This window comes from Gorilla gorilla, chromosome 2 (genome assembly GCF_029281585.2).
Source record: "Gorilla gorilla gorilla isolate KB3781 chromosome 2, NHGRI_mGorGor1-v2.1_pri, whole genome shotgun sequence".
NCBI classification, from domain to species: Eukaryota; Metazoa; Chordata; class Mammalia; order Primates; family Hominidae; genus Gorilla; species Gorilla gorilla.
The window spans coordinates 84,422,726-84,443,114 of NC_086017.1; the positions used below are offsets into that span (position 1 = coordinate 84,422,726).

At 37.5% G+C, this 20,389-nt stretch overlaps 1 protein-coding gene across 9 annotated transcripts in view; it reads right to left on the reverse strand.

Annotated features, from left to right (window-relative positions):
* Positions 1-20,389, reverse strand: part of CNTN3 (contactin 3) — a 383,448-nt gene that overhangs the window by 287,602 nt on the left and 75,457 nt on the right. For all 9 annotated transcript variants that reach the window (XM_063703922.1, XM_063703924.1, XM_055381198.2 and 6 more), the window contains exon 2: positions 395-529. In XM_063703922.1, coding sequence (XP_063559992.1) covers positions 395-449 — 55 coding nt within the window. In that variant the 5' untranslated portion in view covers positions 450-529. The remainder of the gene's footprint in view (positions 1-394; positions 530-20,389) is intronic.

The following is a 20,389-nucleotide window of genomic DNA, read 5'->3' on the forward strand; positions in this document are numbered from 1 at the left end:
AGTAAAACATATGAAAATACCAGCACTTTTTAAATTTATATGCTCCTTTATATGTGAGATCTCACCTCTTTAAGTTCCTTTGGAAAAAAAAAGTCACAAATTAACATGCTCAAATTTGATGTTATATTCATAATACCAAAGCATAATATTACAGTAGATCTGTAATATCAGATGTCATTATATTTGCTATGGAAATAAAAATGGCTTACAAAAATAAGGGAAGGAATAAGAACCCAATTATCAGATTAGAGAATTTAAATTTTCCTTTTGGGGGGAAAAACATTTGTTTTTCTTTGCTACTGGTTAAGTCTTATTTCAACATCTAAAAATTATGTAAGCATATGACTCGAGTATACTTCTAACCTCAACTTAGAAAATACGGGATTTTTTTTACCTCCTAAGCAGCCAATGAATGAAAGCAGGATCAACTGTTTCCATGGAAACATCATCTTTAATTGCCAAATGCAAGAGTAACTCTTGTCCAGTCTCTGATGAATAGAATGCTTTGTCTTCAGGTAAATCCTTTAATCTGTAAAATATATGTACAAAGAAGTTCGTTAAAAAAAAAAGCTGCTTTAAAAAAGAGATTTTCTTCTTTTCATAAAAACGGTTTATCATTTGGAGACACTGAAAACCCTCAGATAAAACAAATCTGTTTTGATACAAAATAGAGGACGCTTGAAATGTAGATACTTAAAAAACATGTAACTCATAGGTAGATGGAAACGATCTTATAGAATTTGAAATGTTTACCAATACTAAAATATTAAATTTTAATATATTAATTATTAAAAATTTTGCTAGATAATTTCAAGAAAGAAAACATTAACCTAAAATTCTAACTTTTTCCATTTTCTCTAACGATAGCATTCTGGCAAAACTAACAGAGTCAAATAAGCAGATATCTTGAAGCACTAATTTATGCAGTTTCTGAATTCCTAATAAAGCATGCAAATTATAGATAGCATTATCAATGTCCATCTTAGACCTATTTTTTTAGAAAACTGCAGAAAGCTCCCAATTATGTATGCTGTGTAAAACAGATTTTAAAATGCTAATGGTAGAAAATGTTCAGTCTGAGAACCTTGCAAATGAAACCATTTTCTTTTTTGCTTTAATTTTCATAAACTTGAATATGTTGGTTGAGAGGAAATAATTATGTGAAAGTCTTGTGTCATTTTGAGTGGCCACTTAAAACTAGTTAAGCTGCATGGTTAATGATCAAGTATGCGCGATACACAGACCTAAATCTCTGGACTCCCACAATTCAGTTGGTACCACACAGGGAATTAATGATTTTAAAGTTTGCTACTTTAGTAAGGAACGGGTACAACTCTCTGATTCAGCAGCTGCTACTGATTGAGCTGTTTTAGTTGCCACTGACCCTAAGAGACAACTCGGCCTCCTGTAGACAGTGGTTCCCAACAATGGGTTCCTGACATGTGGTGTATGCAATCAGATATTATGTACGTCCCGAATAATAAGAACTCAGATAATAAAAATATGACAACTTGAAAAATATGTACTTAAAATAATATGTTAAGTCATCATTCCTATAATAATGTTCTTAGGTGCCTGCAATCTAATATATATTCTTGGGTAGGATGTAAGAGATGGAATTGCGGCTAGAATGCCTAGGCATCACTCTCTCTAGGTCCACTGGAATCTGAAACAAATGAAAACACAATTGAGAACTACTGTTCTCAGAATTGCAGGTTAACAACTTAACAGTAGTAACACTGACCTTTAACCTTCACTTAATATCTTCACTGCTGCAAACTGCATGTCTCAGTTTGGGTTCCACAACACAAATAAGACAAAATGAATTCAAGTGCAAGTAATTTACTTGGGAAGCGAAGGACAAAAACAGACAGGATGGAGAAGTAAGATAGGAAAAGGAAGGCAGCCTAGAAAGGGTGAAATATAAAGCCTTCTAACACCATGGGTGACTGGAAGTCCAGTTCCTATAGAACCAATGCCTAAGAGTCATCCAAGAGTCATCCCTGAGTTATTCTTGCAAAGGGGCAAGGCAGCTGCAGTATTTACACCAGTTCCCATAATAGTAGTAATTGCCCAGTACTTGTAACCTCCTACTAGGGCAGTAAATAACTCCAGAGGTGGAAAAAGGAAAAAAAAAGGAAAGAAACGTATATGCTAGCTATTAAAAGTGGTGTGTGCACTGGAGTGATGAAGGCAAGAGGATGAGTAGGGCACACGTAGTGTCTGCTACACTGTGCATAGAAAACAGGCTTTTTGAAGTTATTTTTAACAGCATCAGGTCCCACGTGATTGATGGCCAAAATTATTGAATAATTTAAATATATGAGGGAGAGACACACATTCCACCTCAATCAATCATTATACTGCTCAAGCCTTTCCAGTGGCTGATTTTCCCTGCTTGGACCAAAGGGTCTCAGGTATCTTGCCTTCCTTCCTTCCTTCTGCTCAATCAATGACATATCCTATGTCCACAATTATTTTCAATTACTAATTTAAATGATAACTGAAATCATTCTAGATTAGATTTAATTTATAACTGACAGCCATAGTTTTTCTTCTAATCATGCATTTGAGGAAACCGTGGTCCAAAAATCAGGAGAAAGATGAAACACACACAAACATGCATACACATATAGATAGATAGATAAGAGTGGAAAACCAATAATATTTTTTAAATTATCTAATAAAATACAATGCTAACTAGTCATAAAAGGCATGTGAAACACGAGATACATTAATCTGATACACATATATGTCTAAGACTCATGAGAAACTAGGAAATGATAGCAACATGCACTAAAGTCTAGGGACAATGGGTAAGACTAGAACACTGCAAAGGCTTGAGGAGTACATTGATTGAACTGGTACTTCCTTCTTCACAGAAGTTATAGCTATCCACTATATACATGAAATCTAACTTAGAAGGAATTCGGCAATAACAGAATAACAGACTTAAAAAGAATAGGTAGTTGGGAATTTCAGGAAAGGAAGGGGAAACTCTAGCAAACAATTGTGCAGTAACCTTGCCATTATCATCCTCATCTTTAATATCAAAAACTATTCCAATAAATATATGAAGCTCTGCCCTATGTCATTTGGAAAAAAAGACATGGTCTGCATCCTAATATTGTAATGGGAAAAGAGAATATTATAAACTCTTATAAATAAGATAAGGAGTAAATTACTAGATTGATTGATAAATCTCTGAAGGTAGAACCACAGTTTACCCATCACTGGTTGCTCCAATGTTCCAAATACCCTTTCACAGGAGGCTTTCAAGCAATGTTTCTTGCTGAGCTTTAAGAACAATGAATGAGTCACACAGGAGATTAAATCTTTGCACTGGACATCAAGTGAGTGAAAAGCATTTCTACTGGAACCAAAGGATAAGTCACAGCATGGGAACTGGCCACCATTTGAAAATTGTTTCAGGAAAGTGTATGAGAAGGCATAAAGAAGGTGATTGTTTTCAAAAAACATTATCTTCCCAACAATCCATCCCCAAGATAACATGTACATTGGTTATATTTAAAACATATAAATGTGTTCCAAGAAGCTCTAAATTATTTTTGAAAACTCATTCATTCAATAAAAATTTATTGAGTACCTCTTCGGTGCTGGGATTACAATTCTAGAGGGAGGTGGAGGTGGTGATGAGATTGTCAGGAGACTGATAATCCCCATACTCATAGAGTTTATCAACTATTGCGAGTGACACCTTGTTTAAATGAGTATGGGGTATTTATAAATTGCCCACATGAAAGGTACAGTGGAGGGGTAGACATTTCTATGAAAGTCTAGGGACAGTGGGTAAGACTAGAACACTGCAAAGGCTTGAGGAGTACATTGATTGAACTGGTACTTCCTTCTTCACAGAAGTTATAGCTATCCACTATATACACGAAATCTAACTTAGAAGGAATTCGGCAATAACAGAATAACAGACTTAAAAAGAATAGGTAGTTGGGAATTTCAGGAAAGGAAGGGGAAACTCTAGCAAACAATTGTGCAGTAACTTTGCCATTATCATCCTCATCTTTAATATCAGGAAGGTTAGGGAAAACTTCTCTGAGGAATTGGGGTACGGAGGAAGAAAAGAAGAGATGACATAATGAGGTGTGTGTATGTGCTGCAGAGTGAGGGAAGGAAGAAATTTTCCTAGTGTAGACAAGTACTTGGTATGGATTTATGAGGTGGCAGATAGGCTTGTGAGTAGCTAATGTCTGGACACTACTCCCCCATCAACTACTACTTATCTCCATGCTGTCCCAGGACCCCACCACACCTCTCTGGAGCCAACCAAAAGGCTCAGCAGAGGGCCTCCAGAATTCTGCTCTAGCCCATGTCACTTTGGATTGATCAGTATGCATGCCCTACTGCTGGTTAAATATTTTAACAATCACCTCTGGGCATAGGAAATAGAATACGCAAAGGCCCTGTGGCTTAGGTGCTCATGGTATGTTTTTGCTCTCGGGTTGCACAAACAGAAAGAAGACTAAAGAGATGAAATACACGTGGCAAAGCTCAGCGTGGTATGAAATGAGACTGCAGATGTATGGGGGTCAATCTTGTATGTCTGGCTAAGGGTATCAGTCGCAGAACAATACCCTTCAAAGGTTAACTGCAAGTTTAATCAGGGAGGTGAAATAATCATATTTGAAATAAACATTCAAATTAGAAATATTATAATCTGTGTCTGGCTTAACAAGATGAAAAGAGAACACATTTCGCAACATACCAATTTTACTCTCACCCACAAATTCGTAGAAATTAGAAACTAGAAAACAATAGACAATTTGATTTAAAAGAAAAGATATGTTAATATCATATAATATTCATTTATACGTACACACATGCATACACTGTAAAAGGTTTGAAGATAAAAAGAAATGTCATTCAGGAAGTTTTTTTTAAATTATGTTGCTTATTTTTAATCAATGTTAAAGTAGGACATTGGCTTTATAAATAACGAAGGTAATTAATACTATCACAATCTGACTTCTCAGCATTGCCACATATCGTCACGGAGAGAGGGGACATATTAAAGCTCTCCCCACTTTTGAAATCACACAGCTAAAATAAATACAAAGGAAGCTACTGAAGCAAGACAAATACACATCAAAATGTCATCTGCTACAATAAGGATATTCTACTATTCACAGGAATGTTTTAAGCCAAAGAAAAAATAGATAACCTTTAGAATTTTCCCTGCTAATAGACATTTGCATTTAAGGGCTAAAGCTTAATATATTCACAACACGTTCTCATGGCAATCTTTAAATAGCCCCCAAATTTAGTGCATATTGACAACTGTACTATCTATTCTTAATGTCAGCTGAGCTAAAAAATGCTAGACCTTGGACTCAAAACCAAAAATGCTCTAAATAGTTGTGCCTGGTTGCTCTAAAAGAAGGAAGAAACCATTTGTGGCTTGTCATATACTTTACAAAACTGCTACTAAGACTGCAGATATCATGAAATATTGATATGTATTTATTATTTTTAATGTATACAGACAACCTTGAATATCATCTTGGCAAATGCTGAGAGTTACATTTCTCTATGTGGAGAAAGTTTAGGTGTGAGAATGATTTGGCAACATTTCTTTCAGATAACATGTACCTAACAAGCATTTTCTTTCTCAAAGAGAAAAACCCTACAGCAATTTTAACTGTAAGGATTGCTTAATGCACCACCCTCTCTTGCGTCCACAAAAAGTCATCTCCAATTTTGATACTTCAGAAACGAATTATATTTATGAATATATATTATTCCTAATCTTCACCAAAAAAAAAACTTGAGCAGCTTACAGACATTTATTATAGTAAAATATTCAATTATTAGTGGATAAAAGTTTGATACCTTTGGGTGTTGTACTGTGAATCTTCTAGAACTTACATTAACTCACTCTCATGGTATGCAACCACACTAGCATGGTAGTCAACTAGTTAATGAGTATACTGGCTTGTTGAGACTGTGTATCCTGTCAGATCAGAAATCATGCATCACATAACCGATTTGTTCATTCATAGTCACTCACTCACTCACTCATCCATAATCTTCACATCTTCCAGAGATGTAGTTCATCCATTCTGCATGCTGACCCTGCCTCCCTCCTGCTGAAAACTGGCCAGATAGGTAATAAAAGTTACATGAACTCTGGGCTCCAAATCCAAAATTCTTAAACAGCTCACCCATCTCTCCTGCACTTCACAAGTGTTCAGCAGCAAAGAGGGAAGGATATCATGTGCCCAGTTTGATGTTACCTTCCATACCCACAGTTCTGTGTTGACCACAGAACAATGGACAAACAGGGTGAATGCCGGCTGGAAGTCATCCCATGCTCCTGTGAACACCTACAGCACTTTATATTCTCTCCCTTGACCCTCAACACTTCTAACACCTTCTATTGTATTATTTAGATTATGGCTTCTTTCTCCTACTAGATAATAATCTTCAAAAAACAGTGATTTGTAACCTTTCGTAGGTTAAGGTCCCTTTTTAGAATCAGCCAAAACTACGAATGCATCTATCTCTGTAGTCCAAATGCACATAGACAGACATAAGCTAACTTGTGTGTACTCTATGCTTTATTACACTGAAAAATCATTTCTTTTACATAGGAATCATGTGTATATATGTGTATACCTATATAGATATGTGTGTTCATGTATGTATATTCAAAGATTTCTTGCTTATTTTTCATGCATAAATTAATGAAAATTTTATGAAAATGGAAATAAATCTAAACTATACAAATTGAAGAAAAGGAAAATCCTGTTCAAAGAAACAAATATTCCTGGGGTTACCGTTGAAAAATTTGACAAATAAGTTTAAATTATGATATTGTTTTTTATATGGTGAGGTATGTCATCTCTGACATTCTGTTAATTTTTGCTTCTGGTGTTCTAGCAATCACTGGACAAAAGTAGTAGCAAACAGAATCAGAGTTCTTGTTGTATGTATATTGCAGTAGATGGGGCGGCAATACAAAAATATTGCCAGAACATTCTGAGATGCTATGTGTTGGTTTCAGAGCTTCTTTCAATTTGTCCTCAACTCAAAGAGATCTTCTCTGGCAAGACCAACATCACTGATGCTATGCCAGAAAAAAATTACAAAGCTGTTTTTCAATTGATTCCACTAGTTTCAACCAAGTGCAAGCTAAAGGGACAAGACACAGTTACCTAATCATGCCAACCGACATGCTTCAAAATGTTAGATAACATGTCAACACTTTTTAAGTATACTTTACAAAGGGTTTGCTTCAATGCTCTTGCTTTGCTTTAAACCTCAAATTAACTTGGCCAATTCCAGGTCACACTGCTTTACAAGCCTCTCCGCAATTATGGATGAATATTTGTACTTGACATGCAATAATGTCACTTGTAGCATGTTTCAAGACAAGCTTTTTGTTTAAGAGCAAGTCTGAGTTTCAACAGTGTTGCAGGATTTTGAAAGCAAGTCTTCATCCCTGAAGGAGAACAGCACTGTCTAATGCTTTTCCAAGGTAGCCAAATCTAAGGTGCTTTTTTGGAACATTTTTTAAGTGTCATTATTTTCCTAAAAATAACCTTTACACATAAAAGGAACTTAGACTTTAGGGTCTTACTACATTTAATGATGAAAGGAAAACTAAATGATAAGCAACTTCCATGATCTCTTCTTTTCCAAGACATCTTCCAAGTTAAACATGAAACAAAATGAACAAAGACAAATTTAAATAATTATAAAGGGTATGTAGATTTTCCTTCCCTTTGATTCAATGGAAAATTATTCCAGACCTCCTTGTACGATAATGAAGAATGTACCTTTCCTAAGTCTACATAACATTCCTTGCCACCATATATTTACTTAGGATTTAAAAATAGCTTTGTAATATAATATAATATAAATGTTTTTCTGCAAAGACAATTTTGCAATACCAGGAAGGAAACTAAATAGTAATGTAATAATACTAACTTTTATGGAGTGCCCATTATGTGCCAGGCACTGCTGTAAGTGCTTCCTATATATTAACCCACTATAATCCTCACAACCACTCATGGGGATCTTTCTGTTATCACCCCCCATTTTTCAGATAAAGAAATAGAGACACAGGTGGGTGAACAAATCTGTCAAAGAGAAATAAAGATAGAAACTGTGTACTTACAACATATTTTCCCCACACAATAGATACCAGTGGAATGCTTAAGTAATCAGATCATTAGAGAGCCATAAAGTATAACCTGATATTTTATGTATTTTCAAAGGTCCGTATTAATATAACTGGCAATTGAAAGTTTAATTTCAGTTACTTCTTCCATAAAGGGAAAGGACTTGACTATTAACATAAAAATTCCACTGCTTGATTTCAAGCATATGCACTGCAGTAATGCACCATCCCTATAATAGGCACGAATGTAGAAGAATGCAGCAACTCTCTTCGGGATGAAATGAAAATACTTCAAAGACACAGTAAACCACAAACATAAGGTGCAAAACACTGTGTGAAAAAGAAATATGGGTATTTTTGTCTCCATATTTGCTGTATATAGTATATATATACAGCACATATATTTATAACTATACAAAATAGTTCTTGAATGATATATGAGACCTGTTAAAAGCAGCTAACTCTGGGGAGGAAAACTGTGGGGTCAGGAACAGAGAATAGAAAGATAAAAATTTTCACTATACAGTCTCTCAAAAATTTTAAATATTCTTCAGTGTACATATATCTATTATCCAAAGCATTAATAAACTTTTACAATGGATTAAATAGAAAAGTAATGTATCTTCCACGTTAAAATATTTCAAACAGTACAGAGCTCAACACGTGGCACTGAAATTTTGTTTGCATAGTCACTACCTCAGCTGCCTGGGTCACGTGTTTAGAAACTTTACCAACTGGAAAATATAGTGGCAACTCTAAGAATCAATTTTGTTTTAGCTTGACATGTATGTAGGTGCCATAAATTCACTTTTAGAATTAAAATGTTTTTATATAGTTATCAAAATAATTTACTTATTATTTGAGTGGTTCCTCAGTCTCATTCTGAAGGTTTTCTGAAACTACTGAGAGGTTACCACTAAGGACAATGTCCCAGTAATCTGCCACAAAAATTTGTAAAATCATTTATTACACTAGTGTTCACAGTGGTACAAATTATGAAATGAAACATTTTTAAAAGAAAAAAACAATTTATTCCTAAAATGATAAAATGTGAAAAATCTGTAAACAATATTTTTTTGGGAGTTGAGTAGAAAAAGGTAAATGAAATGAAAAGTCCTAAAGAGAATTTTTTGGCTTAAATAGAAAGAGTTTCAACATTGAGTTATAACTTTGCACACTAGTCCAGACCATTCTGTTCCTCACCTCATAATCATGGAAGGAGAGTGATCTTGGGGAAAAACTCAAATTCACTGAGTAGAAAAAGGTAAATGAAATCAAAAGTGCTAACGAGAACTTTTCGGCTGAAATAGAAAGAATTTCAACATTGAGTTCTAACTGTGCACACTAGCCCAGACCATTCTGTTCCTCACCTCATAATCATGGAAGGAGAGTGATCTTGGGGAAAAACTCAAATTCACTGCGTGCCGGCAGCATGTCAGGTATAAGCACAGAGAAAGAATATTTTAAAATAAATTCATGTCTTCAAGGCACTGACACTCTCAAGTAGCACACTGACCATAAATATAATTATACTACATTTCAATAAGAGATTCTAGACTGGAAGACAGAGGTCTGTAACAGGATGCTCATGCGAAGTTTCCTGGACCACCAAGACTCAGCAGGTATTACATCCCAAAGGGAGGTGCCAGAAAGAAATGCAAACATTTAAAGGAGATCCTGCAAAACCATTTGCCTGGTTCTCACAGCTCACTCACATCAGAGTTGTCCAGAGACTGAGTAGAGGATTTGAGAAAGGGGTGTCTTTGGAAAGAACTCTTTCTCACACAGAGGAAGGCAGGTACTCCTTTTTAAGTTGCACTTTAAGGTTACACATCAAGGAGACCACAGAGAGCTGCCTTTTGGGGGGATGCAGTGGTCTGGGATGATACTAAATGAGACCACTAAATAAGAATGAGAACACGCTGGAGCCAAATAGAGGGTTGCAACTGGTGAAGGAAAGGGATTCTCAGAGATGTTAGGGGCACAGAATCCATGACGTTTCCTGTGCGCCAGACACACAGGGGTGAGTGCCTATGGAATGTGGTTATTATATATCCTGGGATGGAGAACCCCCTTCTGGGGAAAAGAGACCTCACAGAGGAAAGCTAGGGTATCTCTGGACTTGTGGGGGCTGAGAAAGAAGGAAGTGGCTAGCTGGGGTGGGGAAGAGGGAGAGTGCAGCACTACATTCAGGGAACTGAGGGGGAAATATCCCCAGTGTTTTGGAATCTCAAGTGAACCCATGGAAGAACCACTGGAAGAAAACGCCAGTTCTGCACTTCTAGCAAGTCCAAAGTGACATGATGCTAAGCCACTACAACAGGATCCATCAAGTTGAACTTGCTGGTGTCCTTTCTTCTCTTCCGGGCAAAATACTTAGCAGAATTGGAATTACTGAGTTAGGAGGAAGCAGTGTAGGTGAGGTAGGTGAGAAAAGAAGCCAAAACATTATTTCTTTAACTGTAGACCTTCCCTCCGCACCAGCTTAGCACCAGGGAGGGAGATTAGTTTTCCCTTTAAATCAAGTTTTACCTTTTAACTATTACATAAGACAGGACGTTTTAATTTTTTTTGCTTGAAATTGTATCCCTTACCTAAGCATTATCAGAAGTGGAGTGGGTGGGGCTACCTGAGTTTTCATCTGCAGCAGGAAAGGAGCTAAGAGAAGAACTCCCATAACAGGCAGGAAAGACTAGAAAGCTGACTTAGGGTTACATCTCATGAGTGGTGCTTCTTCCATGTACAGTTATAGACAGGAAGTACAACCAACAATTAGAAAACAGGAGACATCACAGCACCATCCTAGAACAGGTAGCATCTGAGGTAATTCTTAGAGAAAAAGGTTGGCTTACCTAGGAGATAAGGAAAGAGATAAACATACGGACACAGAACAGTGGAAAATCTAGGCCAGATAGGTGATTCATGAGAGTGAGAGAAATGACTCGGGGAAAGCCCACAAAGCACTGGGCCGAGGGAGAAGGTTAGAGAAGCCCAATGGTTGAGGGTGTGAGCAGAGGAAGATGAGCACCCTTCTGAAGAAGACAAAAGGAACATTCTGAGAGTCCCAGTATGACTCACATGTGGACTGTGTTAGGAAAGCTAAGGGTGCAGAGTGTTCAGTTCTGCAAGAGAGTGACAACATTCAAACAGATACATGTCCTGGGGCTGGGAGTGGGATGGGGCATAACTGCAAATGGGCATGAGGGTTCCTTCTAGTATGATGGAAACATTCCAAAACAGGATGTTGTGATGGTCGACCATCAAAGTTACTAAGGCACTGAATTGTACACTAATAAGAGTGAATTTAATGGTATGTAAACTTTACCTCAATACATGTTTTAAGTCATAAAGAAACAGAAAAAACAGGAGAAGGAGGGATAAAGAGAGGGAGAGAGGAAAGAGGAAGGAAGGAGAGAAAATTAATTTGCTAAATAAATGCTTTTCGTGATGTTATCAAGCCCAGATTCAGTGGAGTCTTTGGGAAGGATCAGCCACATAGTGGTGGGTAGATGTGTGAATAATGGGTGAGGAACCAGAGAAACAGAAAGAATCAGCTATTCTTTCAATAAGTGAGAATGAGAGAGATGGGATCATGGCTAGAGATGGGTAGAGGGTGAAGAGACAGCCATGATTAATGGTTTTCAGTTGGAAAATTCCTGAACATACAGTAGACCCCCTTATCTGTGGGGCATACATTCCAAGACCCCCTGGTGGATGCTTGAAACTGCAGATAGTACCAAACCTTATGTATACTTTATTCTTTCCTATATAAACATACCTATGATAAAGTTTAATTTAGAAATAAGACAGAGATGAACAACAATAATCAAATAGAACAATTATAGAAATCCACTGTAATAAAAATAAAACAAGGGTGATTTGAACACAACACTGCAATATGGCAACAGTTGACTTGATCATTGAGATGACTCCTAAGTGACTCACAGGTGGGGAGCGTCCACAGCGTGGGTCCCCTGGATAAAGAGAGGATTCAATTCCTCAGCCAGGAAATAGCAGGATGGTGTGAGATTTCATCACACTGCTCAGAATGGAATGCAATCTAAAACTTATGAATTGTTCATTTCTGGAATTTTCCATTTAATATTTTTGGACTACAGCTGACGTTGGGTAACTGAAACCACAGAAAATGATACCTTAGATAAGGGGGGACTACTGTATTCATAAAGTGAGAAGGAAAATTCAAAATGTAAGAAGAAAAAGGTCTGATTTTTCTAGAGGGAAGAGTCTTCTCAGGATTAACTTGCATGATAATGATTCCACCTTAGCCAAAATCACACGAGCAAAGTCAAAAGTATGCTGAAAAGGGAATAGAAGTGATGAACCCTATCCCATGGCCAAAACAGAAAAGCTGGCTCTGGGATGGAGGCATTTTCTGGAGAACCGTCAGGCTCATCTTGGAGGCTCCTTATCAGTGTCTCCAAGAGGTCACAGAAATGATGATGCCTGGCCAGTGCCAGATGCTCAGCATGTCCTATGTGCCTGTGGTTGTATTTTCATATTCATAGGTAAATTAATTTATAAACCATAGTTTGATTTTATAGAGTCACTCCATTTTGAGGAGCTCTGGAAACCAACTGCGTACTACCACCACACTTCCTTCTCTTAACTCTGAAACTACTCAGGGAGCTCTCTTAGGCTAAACATACAAGCAAACATGCTGAAAGCACTCAGATACATTTAGGAGCACTAACAACTAAACATAATACTAATGCAGCACTTCAGAGAATAACTTTACTCCCCAAGATATCCAAACCACAATTCTGGCACTATGGGTGGTAGGTAGATAATAATGGCAAACACTCAGATTGAACATGTGCCAGGCAATACTCTAACTGCTTTTATAAATATGCACACATGTTATGTCATTTACTACCACCACCCCCATGTTACAAATGAAATAACTGAGGTAGAAAAACATTAACCAACATTCCCAATTTCATACAGATGCCTGAATCTAGTACTTCCTAGTCAATCCCTGGGTATTATTATTTGGCTTAATCTGTTTCAGGTTTACCCTAAGACTTGGGAAGAAAGTGGTCCTCTGAAGCTTTGTATTTTTGTTCAAAGCCTAGAGAGGCATAAATGCAAAAGTGAGGTAATATTTTTGAGCTCTAGTGCAGAGATTCTCCATTGAGAGTGACCTGGGCTCCCAGCAGACACTCAACAATATCTGAGGATGTTTTGTGTAGCCACTTGCTGGGGAGGGATACAGATGAGCTACTGGCACCTAGGGGTTAGGGTTTAGTGATACCACTAAATACTCTGCCATACCACAGGACAACCACCCACTGCAAACAATTATCCAGCCCAAATGACAATCATGTCAAGGTGAGAATCCCAACTTCAGAGCAGCTTAGCATCATCAGAAGACTGGAGAATCAGCTACCATCCAGCCTGGCTACTTTCTGTTCAGAACTTTACCAAAGAAAGGACACACTTCATCCTTCACATGTTCTGCTCTCATACAATCAGGAGTCTTGTGGGAAAACAGGATCGAAGAGCTTGGTGCACTTCTTAAAACTGACCTTTTTACCACGTGAAATTCCAAACAAATTAAAAGTAAACAGAATAGCATGAGCCCCTTATGCCCATCACCCAACTTAAAAAAAATCAATATTAATATTCCGCTATTCTTGTTTTGTCTACAGCTCCACTCACCCTCTCATATCCCCACTTTATTATTTTTTTCATTATTTGCACACAGGTTTTATGTAATTTGCTTACATCAAAATGTGAAAATCTTATCTGTACCATTTTTTTAAACATGGAATCTTAAAGAACTATTTTTGTTGTAAAATACAGCAAAGATCTTTCCATTTTATGTTAAGCTTCTAAGTCAGTGTTTCTCAAACTGTAGGTTGTGTTTAAGATGCTGTATGTAGAGTTTTTGTTTGTTTTAAACAAATGAAGTAGAACAGAACAGAAACTATTCAGATATACTGAATTTAATGAGTTAGCACTGCTTCGTAAAATGATGCTATAGAAGTGCAATGTACTGTTAAGTATTGAGCCCTAAAATAACTTGTGTTTCTTACTAAGAGAACATTTCTAAATGTATAAGAGGCAGAATGACTTACAGTTAAGTATGATATACACATATGTAGTCTTGGGTGAGTTATTAGATTGGTGCAAAAGTAATTGCGGTTTTTGCCATTGACCATAATGGCAAAAACAACAGTTACTTTTGCACCAACCTAAATCCTTAAACCTCTTTAGACTTCAAATTTTACAACGGTAAAATGGGAATGGTGTGCACATAAATTGGTTATAAGAATTAAGACTGTGATTACATGCTGAGCTGGTATTTGAGTTGTGATGGTTACTGCTATGATTTCAAAAAAATTAAATATAATTGACACCTTGTCTGGAGATAAATCAAAGTCTTAAATAAAGCATGGACTCATACCTAGGTCTCTAACTCATTTTGAAGAGACAAACACTGCTCCTCGGCTGCTTACATCTTTTTGTTTAAACACTTGTTCGGCTTACCTGTGTTTTTAAAATTTGCTTTATCACAGCAAATTGAGTGATTTTGACACCTTTTTGAAATGCTAATCATGGCTATGAATAGTTATCTGCTTAGAATTCACACCTATTAGGGGCTGTATCTAGGTGTATAAAACATTCACTCTATCAACACAGAAGTGTAAATCTAAATTGGGGCAAACTGTGATAGCAGCTTGAATTTATACCCACAGAATCAACTTCAGCTGAGGAAAGATGGGAGAAGTACTCCCAAACTCATGCAGCAACAAGCCACCATTTGTTTTTATACAAATAGCAATGATTCAAGATGATAGCATAAAACACAATGGGAGGGAGAGAGAGGGAAAGACACAAACTGACTGCCTGTATGTGATGATCTGTAGATACACCCGAGTCTGATAGGCCAGATACAAAAGCATATGGAGGGTGGAGACTGAGAACAGGAGTGTGTGACCACATCCAACTCAGCCTTGAGGGCTGTCAATGCGATACAATGCGAGCCTGGGGCTGCCAGACAGCCTGATTGTGAACTGCCAGACTGACTGTGAACTCTTTATTTCAGAAGACCCTGGACTTCCAGAGTTTTCTAATGAGATCTTTCAGTTTTTATTTTTGTAATATATTTATTGATCTCCCAATTTTTAACCTTAGCAAGCCACGTTTTGAAGTCGAAAATCACAACTTCAAGACATTCGTGCCGACCAAACCAAATATATCTGCAACTCAGCTGCAGCCCGTCTTGAAACCTCTAACCAAAATGTATTCTCCCATCTAAAATTCTAAAACCTAGGGTTGGTCACTCCATTGCTCCAGAAGAAATATGCAACACTATGTATTAGAAACAATTCAATATTTTCCTCTATTCAGGAATAAAATTTTTTAAAAAAATTTCTTACTCTTTTTACTGAAGGAAGTGGGACACTGAGAGACAGGACGCATCTCTTTCACTTTTCAGAAAAAGACATCTGTTATGTAAGAAGGTATTACATTTTATTTACGGAGATGGTCCTCATTCATCCCTGAATGAGCTCCTATGTAAGAACCAAAACTTTGCAACAAATGTTCAGAGGGTCCCAAAAACGGTGCCAGATTGGAGATCTCCTCAGCCCTGTGTCAACAGGATGCAGTACGCCACAGAAGCCTCCCCTCAGTACCTCAGTACCATACAGATATTAACCTTTTCTAATTGTACCCTATACTAAATATTAGGTAGGCATTTGTAACTACTAGCAGGAAAAGTTTGAGGACCTTAATGAAAACACTAAAGTGAAACTGAGAGTTGACACATTTCAGATCACACAATAGTAATCAATGTGGTTTCATTTCCCCCACTTCCCAAGACAGATTTAGGAGACAAAATTGAATTTACTAAAAAGCAACAGTAGAGATCCAACTCTGAATACCAGACCAGTGTTGTTTCTTCGGTATCTAGAACTCTGTCTGGACGAATACATTTGTAACAAATATGCTCCTGGAATGAACTTGGCAATTTCTGGTTTGTTCAGAGCATGGACTCCACTTACTTCCTGCTTATTTAGACCCTCCAATAAGGTACTACCATGTGGACATTTGGAGACATTTTATTTTGTAGGAGCAGAACAAGTTCCCTTCACCAAGCCTATTATTTCAGAGGAACAAAAACAAGTGGAAGTTTTCACAAACACATATTCCAATTTTCTCAAGGTACTTAGAATCTGAGGATATTAAAGAACCAGGTAGGCCTTATAAATCAGAGCAGAGTGCCAGAGGGGTGGTGGCACTGAGCTGCCAGGTGCCTACCCACTCACTAAAGAGGGACGGCTACTTCTCCGTTTTAGACAATTATTGCAAACCTGTCATACTTTCATTTAAAACACACACACACACACACACACAGCTGGCCTAACAAAACTTGCCTGTAGACAAGATGTGTCCTGAGACCAGGAGTTTGAGGCCTTTGAATACATACTCTTATGGAGGAGGAACAATAGTACAATAGATAACATTAATAACAACAAGAAACTATTAAGAGATTCCTCTTCAAAGAAAAATACGCTCTGCTGTGCTCACTTTCCACCTAGCCATTTCCACATGCATCCTCACAAGTACCCAAAAGCCAAAAGCCTATCATGGTGCCCAGGCCATAGCAGACACTCAAAACAATATGTGTTGAATTAATGAACATCAGATTTAGGGAAGTACTCGCCACGCTTGGCTCCATATCAGACCATGTGGGGGAACTATGTAAAAACACAGATCCCCTGGTCCACTGAATCATAATTTCCAGGCACCAGGCCCAGAATTTGTATTTTTAAAAAACTTTCCAAAGTAATTCTGCTGCAGGGTTGTCAATGCATTTGGGAACCACTAGCTAGGACACAAGGAGCTTCCAAATTCCAGTCGTAACTGTCAATAACAAGACTCAGCGGCATCTTTGCCTCGGTTGTTGTTTAACCATTTTTAACCTGGTTTTATTTTCCCTGAAATCTCCCCCTTTTGCCACCTCTGTGACTCCTTGCAGTAGGGAAGGCAGAGGAAGGATGGAACAAAACTTCATGTTGTTGCCCAAATGAGCTGTTTTCCGAAAGCACAAGTAGTTTCCAAAAAATCACTGAGACTATTCAACAAAAGCCTCAGCAAGAAGTACATTAACAGAGAAGGGAGGATTTCCTTCAAGACCAATATTTCCCAGAGATGGAGGGATGGAGGTCTACAGGGGAATGGCAAAATTGAAGAGAAGAATGGTAACCCAGAGCTTGCAAGGAGATGGATCTACAAGAGATTCCAAGACCCAGAAACAGAGAAGGGCAGCCCAAGGGGAAGGGACGGTGGACAGAGACAACCTAGATAGATGGATGAATGAATGACCCATGGCCCATCCTTCTAAGTCTTGCTCATCACACATTTCATAATTCATAAGCTCTGCAATGACTCAGAAATGTGACAGGACACCTGGGGAAGCAGGATGAGAGTTTGCCCACCAACAAAAAAAAAGCTGAGTTATAGAAATACAGGAGGCACAAGTTCTTGTGTCATCTGAGCTGATGAGTTGCATTTGAGATCCCTAACACCCAACTACAGTGAGGCTTTTTATATAAACTTGGGGTGGGTGTTGATACTTAGTTGAAAGGATTTTGTGCAGATTAATTAGTAACTGTTTGTGAAACACTTTGTTGGGTGCAATAAGAATGTTCTTTATTTTGGTTACATAATCTACTAATTTTACAGTTTTAAAGCAGAGTGATCAAGGTTTTATCACAAGCTAAGAAAGCTGAGAACACTGAACTTCAGTTAAAATTCTCTCCCTGTGTATGCCTCCTGAGCCCAATTATTTGCAGGGTCAGAGATCTATTATTTTACTTAGCAAAACGGGTGCTTTGAGACATATTTTCAAGGAACAACAAAAAGGATGGATTCCAACGTATCCTACTAAAAGTCTTTCTGTTTAATGTTCATTTTGGAGATGCTCTATTTTATTGGAGCATGTGTATTTGAATAAATAAAGGTTGTTATCATTTGAGCATTTTGAAAACATACATATTTTATGCTATCAAGGATATAAAGGATGTATGGACATCCAGATCTTTGGTAGGTGGTGCTTTTCCGTGAAATAAGCTTCCCTAAGGCAGTAGTGGAGGACAGAAATCAAAAACGAAGCTGCTGTTTTTATAGAGACTCGTAACTGAAAGCCAAGAAATTGCTGAAGATCTGTAGCCACAACCCAACCCTTGCATTCACTAGATTCCAGGTTGATATTTAGCCCAGGTGTACACAGCTGAGCTGTGCCAATTATGCACAGCTGTTGCCCATTTTAACTGGGCAGTACCATGCTCTTTCAAAAACATATTAAATGTCACCCTTCTCACATTAAAAAAAATACTTCAGTTGATTTTTCACCTTAAAAAGGACCATCTAAATGGTCTTTTTCTAATATTTTAAAAAGAAAGCCTCCCATTAATTTCAATATATGCTAAGATATTTTCTTTCCACCCTATGGTCTTCCACAGACCTGGATCTGAGCATCAATAAACACATATCTAGCACAGGATAGATGATGACACTGAGATCCAACAATTTAATGTGCCATTTTAAGCAGGACTGTCACTTAGGGACATCAGGGTTCAATTTATTAAAAGTATTTAGTACTGAATATTGGTGCTAAGAAATGTTTCTTTTTTAAGTATTAAAAGTCAAATGCTGATGGTAATTCATGTCATTTATTGACTATCTTGTGCCCAGTGATGAGTGTGTTTAATCTTTCCACCAGCCATATGAGGGAAGTACTATGACTATTCCCATTTACAAAGAAGGAAACTAAGGCTTAGGGCAATAAAGTGATTTGCCCACCATCACCAAGCTTCTAGAGTCTACTCCAGTGGAATCTTAGAATTTGAGCTGCCATGTTTCCACCTCCTGAAATAGCCACGTGACTCCTTCACCAGTTGAAAACACCAGTTTCTTCTGGGATGAAAAAAAAATTAATACGTCATCATCCAGGCAGTCCCTACATAGATATCTGTAGATGGGATTCCGGTGCTGCTTTTCTGTTAAGTGCTGGTTATCCTTCTTTCCTATTTTCACATTTGAGCTTGCTGACACATACTTTGCTCCATTAAGGCTCTAAGGAGTGGATGGAGTGGGTGGGTAAAGAACTAGGATTAGAAATGAGGAGGAAAAAAGAATGTGCAGTTACAATGAAAAGACCCTTAATACAGTCCAAACGTACAGGCTTTATTTCCCATTTCCACATTGTATTTGTTCGGAAAGGAGGTTCCATTTGCTATGAAGAGGTGACAGAAGGACCCAGCAGAGAGCCTTCCAGAACTGCACACATAAAATCCAGACCTGTATGACCCGCCATGAAGCACATTCTATTATGGAAGCTTGCCTTCTACAAGGTTACCACTCCAGGGGACAATGTTTCTAAGAACTGGGGAAGTGCACAGTTAGCAAAACACGTCCCTTCTTGAGGGCTGGCAGCCATCCATGTTTGAAGAAGTATATAGCTGAAATAGAAAGCTGGCTGCTCTGTGAGCTTCCTAATTCTCTGATTTCTATTTGTATGTATACATATACCCAAGATTTTCTTCATGGATTCCCTCTCATTTCTCTTCAATAAAAGTAGTGGGGGCATGTGGAGAAGTGTGAATAGGTATAAGGAACAGTTTTAGATTCTAAAGTTTAGGGGATTTCCTTTGCATAGTGCTTAACGGTTAATATTTCTTTCCCCACCACAAGTTGATATGAACATTGATTTGGTTATAAACAATGAATTGGTCTGATTTGGGCACTTAGAATATGTCTTCTTTGCTTTTTTCTTTATGTATATCCTGTTCCTCCAAGCAGATGGTAAGCACCTTAGTTAACAACAGTCAGTGAAGTTTGTTGAATATTTACTTACTATACGTCAGCATCTACACAAAGTGCTTTATATGTATTAATCTTCACACTAACAGGGTAAGTACTACTGGTATACCAATTGTCAGATGAGGAATTTGAATTTGAGTAATCAAGCAATTTGCACATGGCTAAGTGACATATTGGTAGAAGGTCCCCAAAGCTCTACCTCTCTACTTCTCTACACTGCCTCCTACCTGCCAAAAACTTTCTTCTGCTTTTCTTTTTCCAAACTACATACCTCATCCCTAATTCAACAAGTATGCAAAAAATAAATTAGAAAGCCAAGTGGTCCTATTTAATCAATACTAATAAGTAATCATTCATTCTAGTTTATATGTGCATATATAC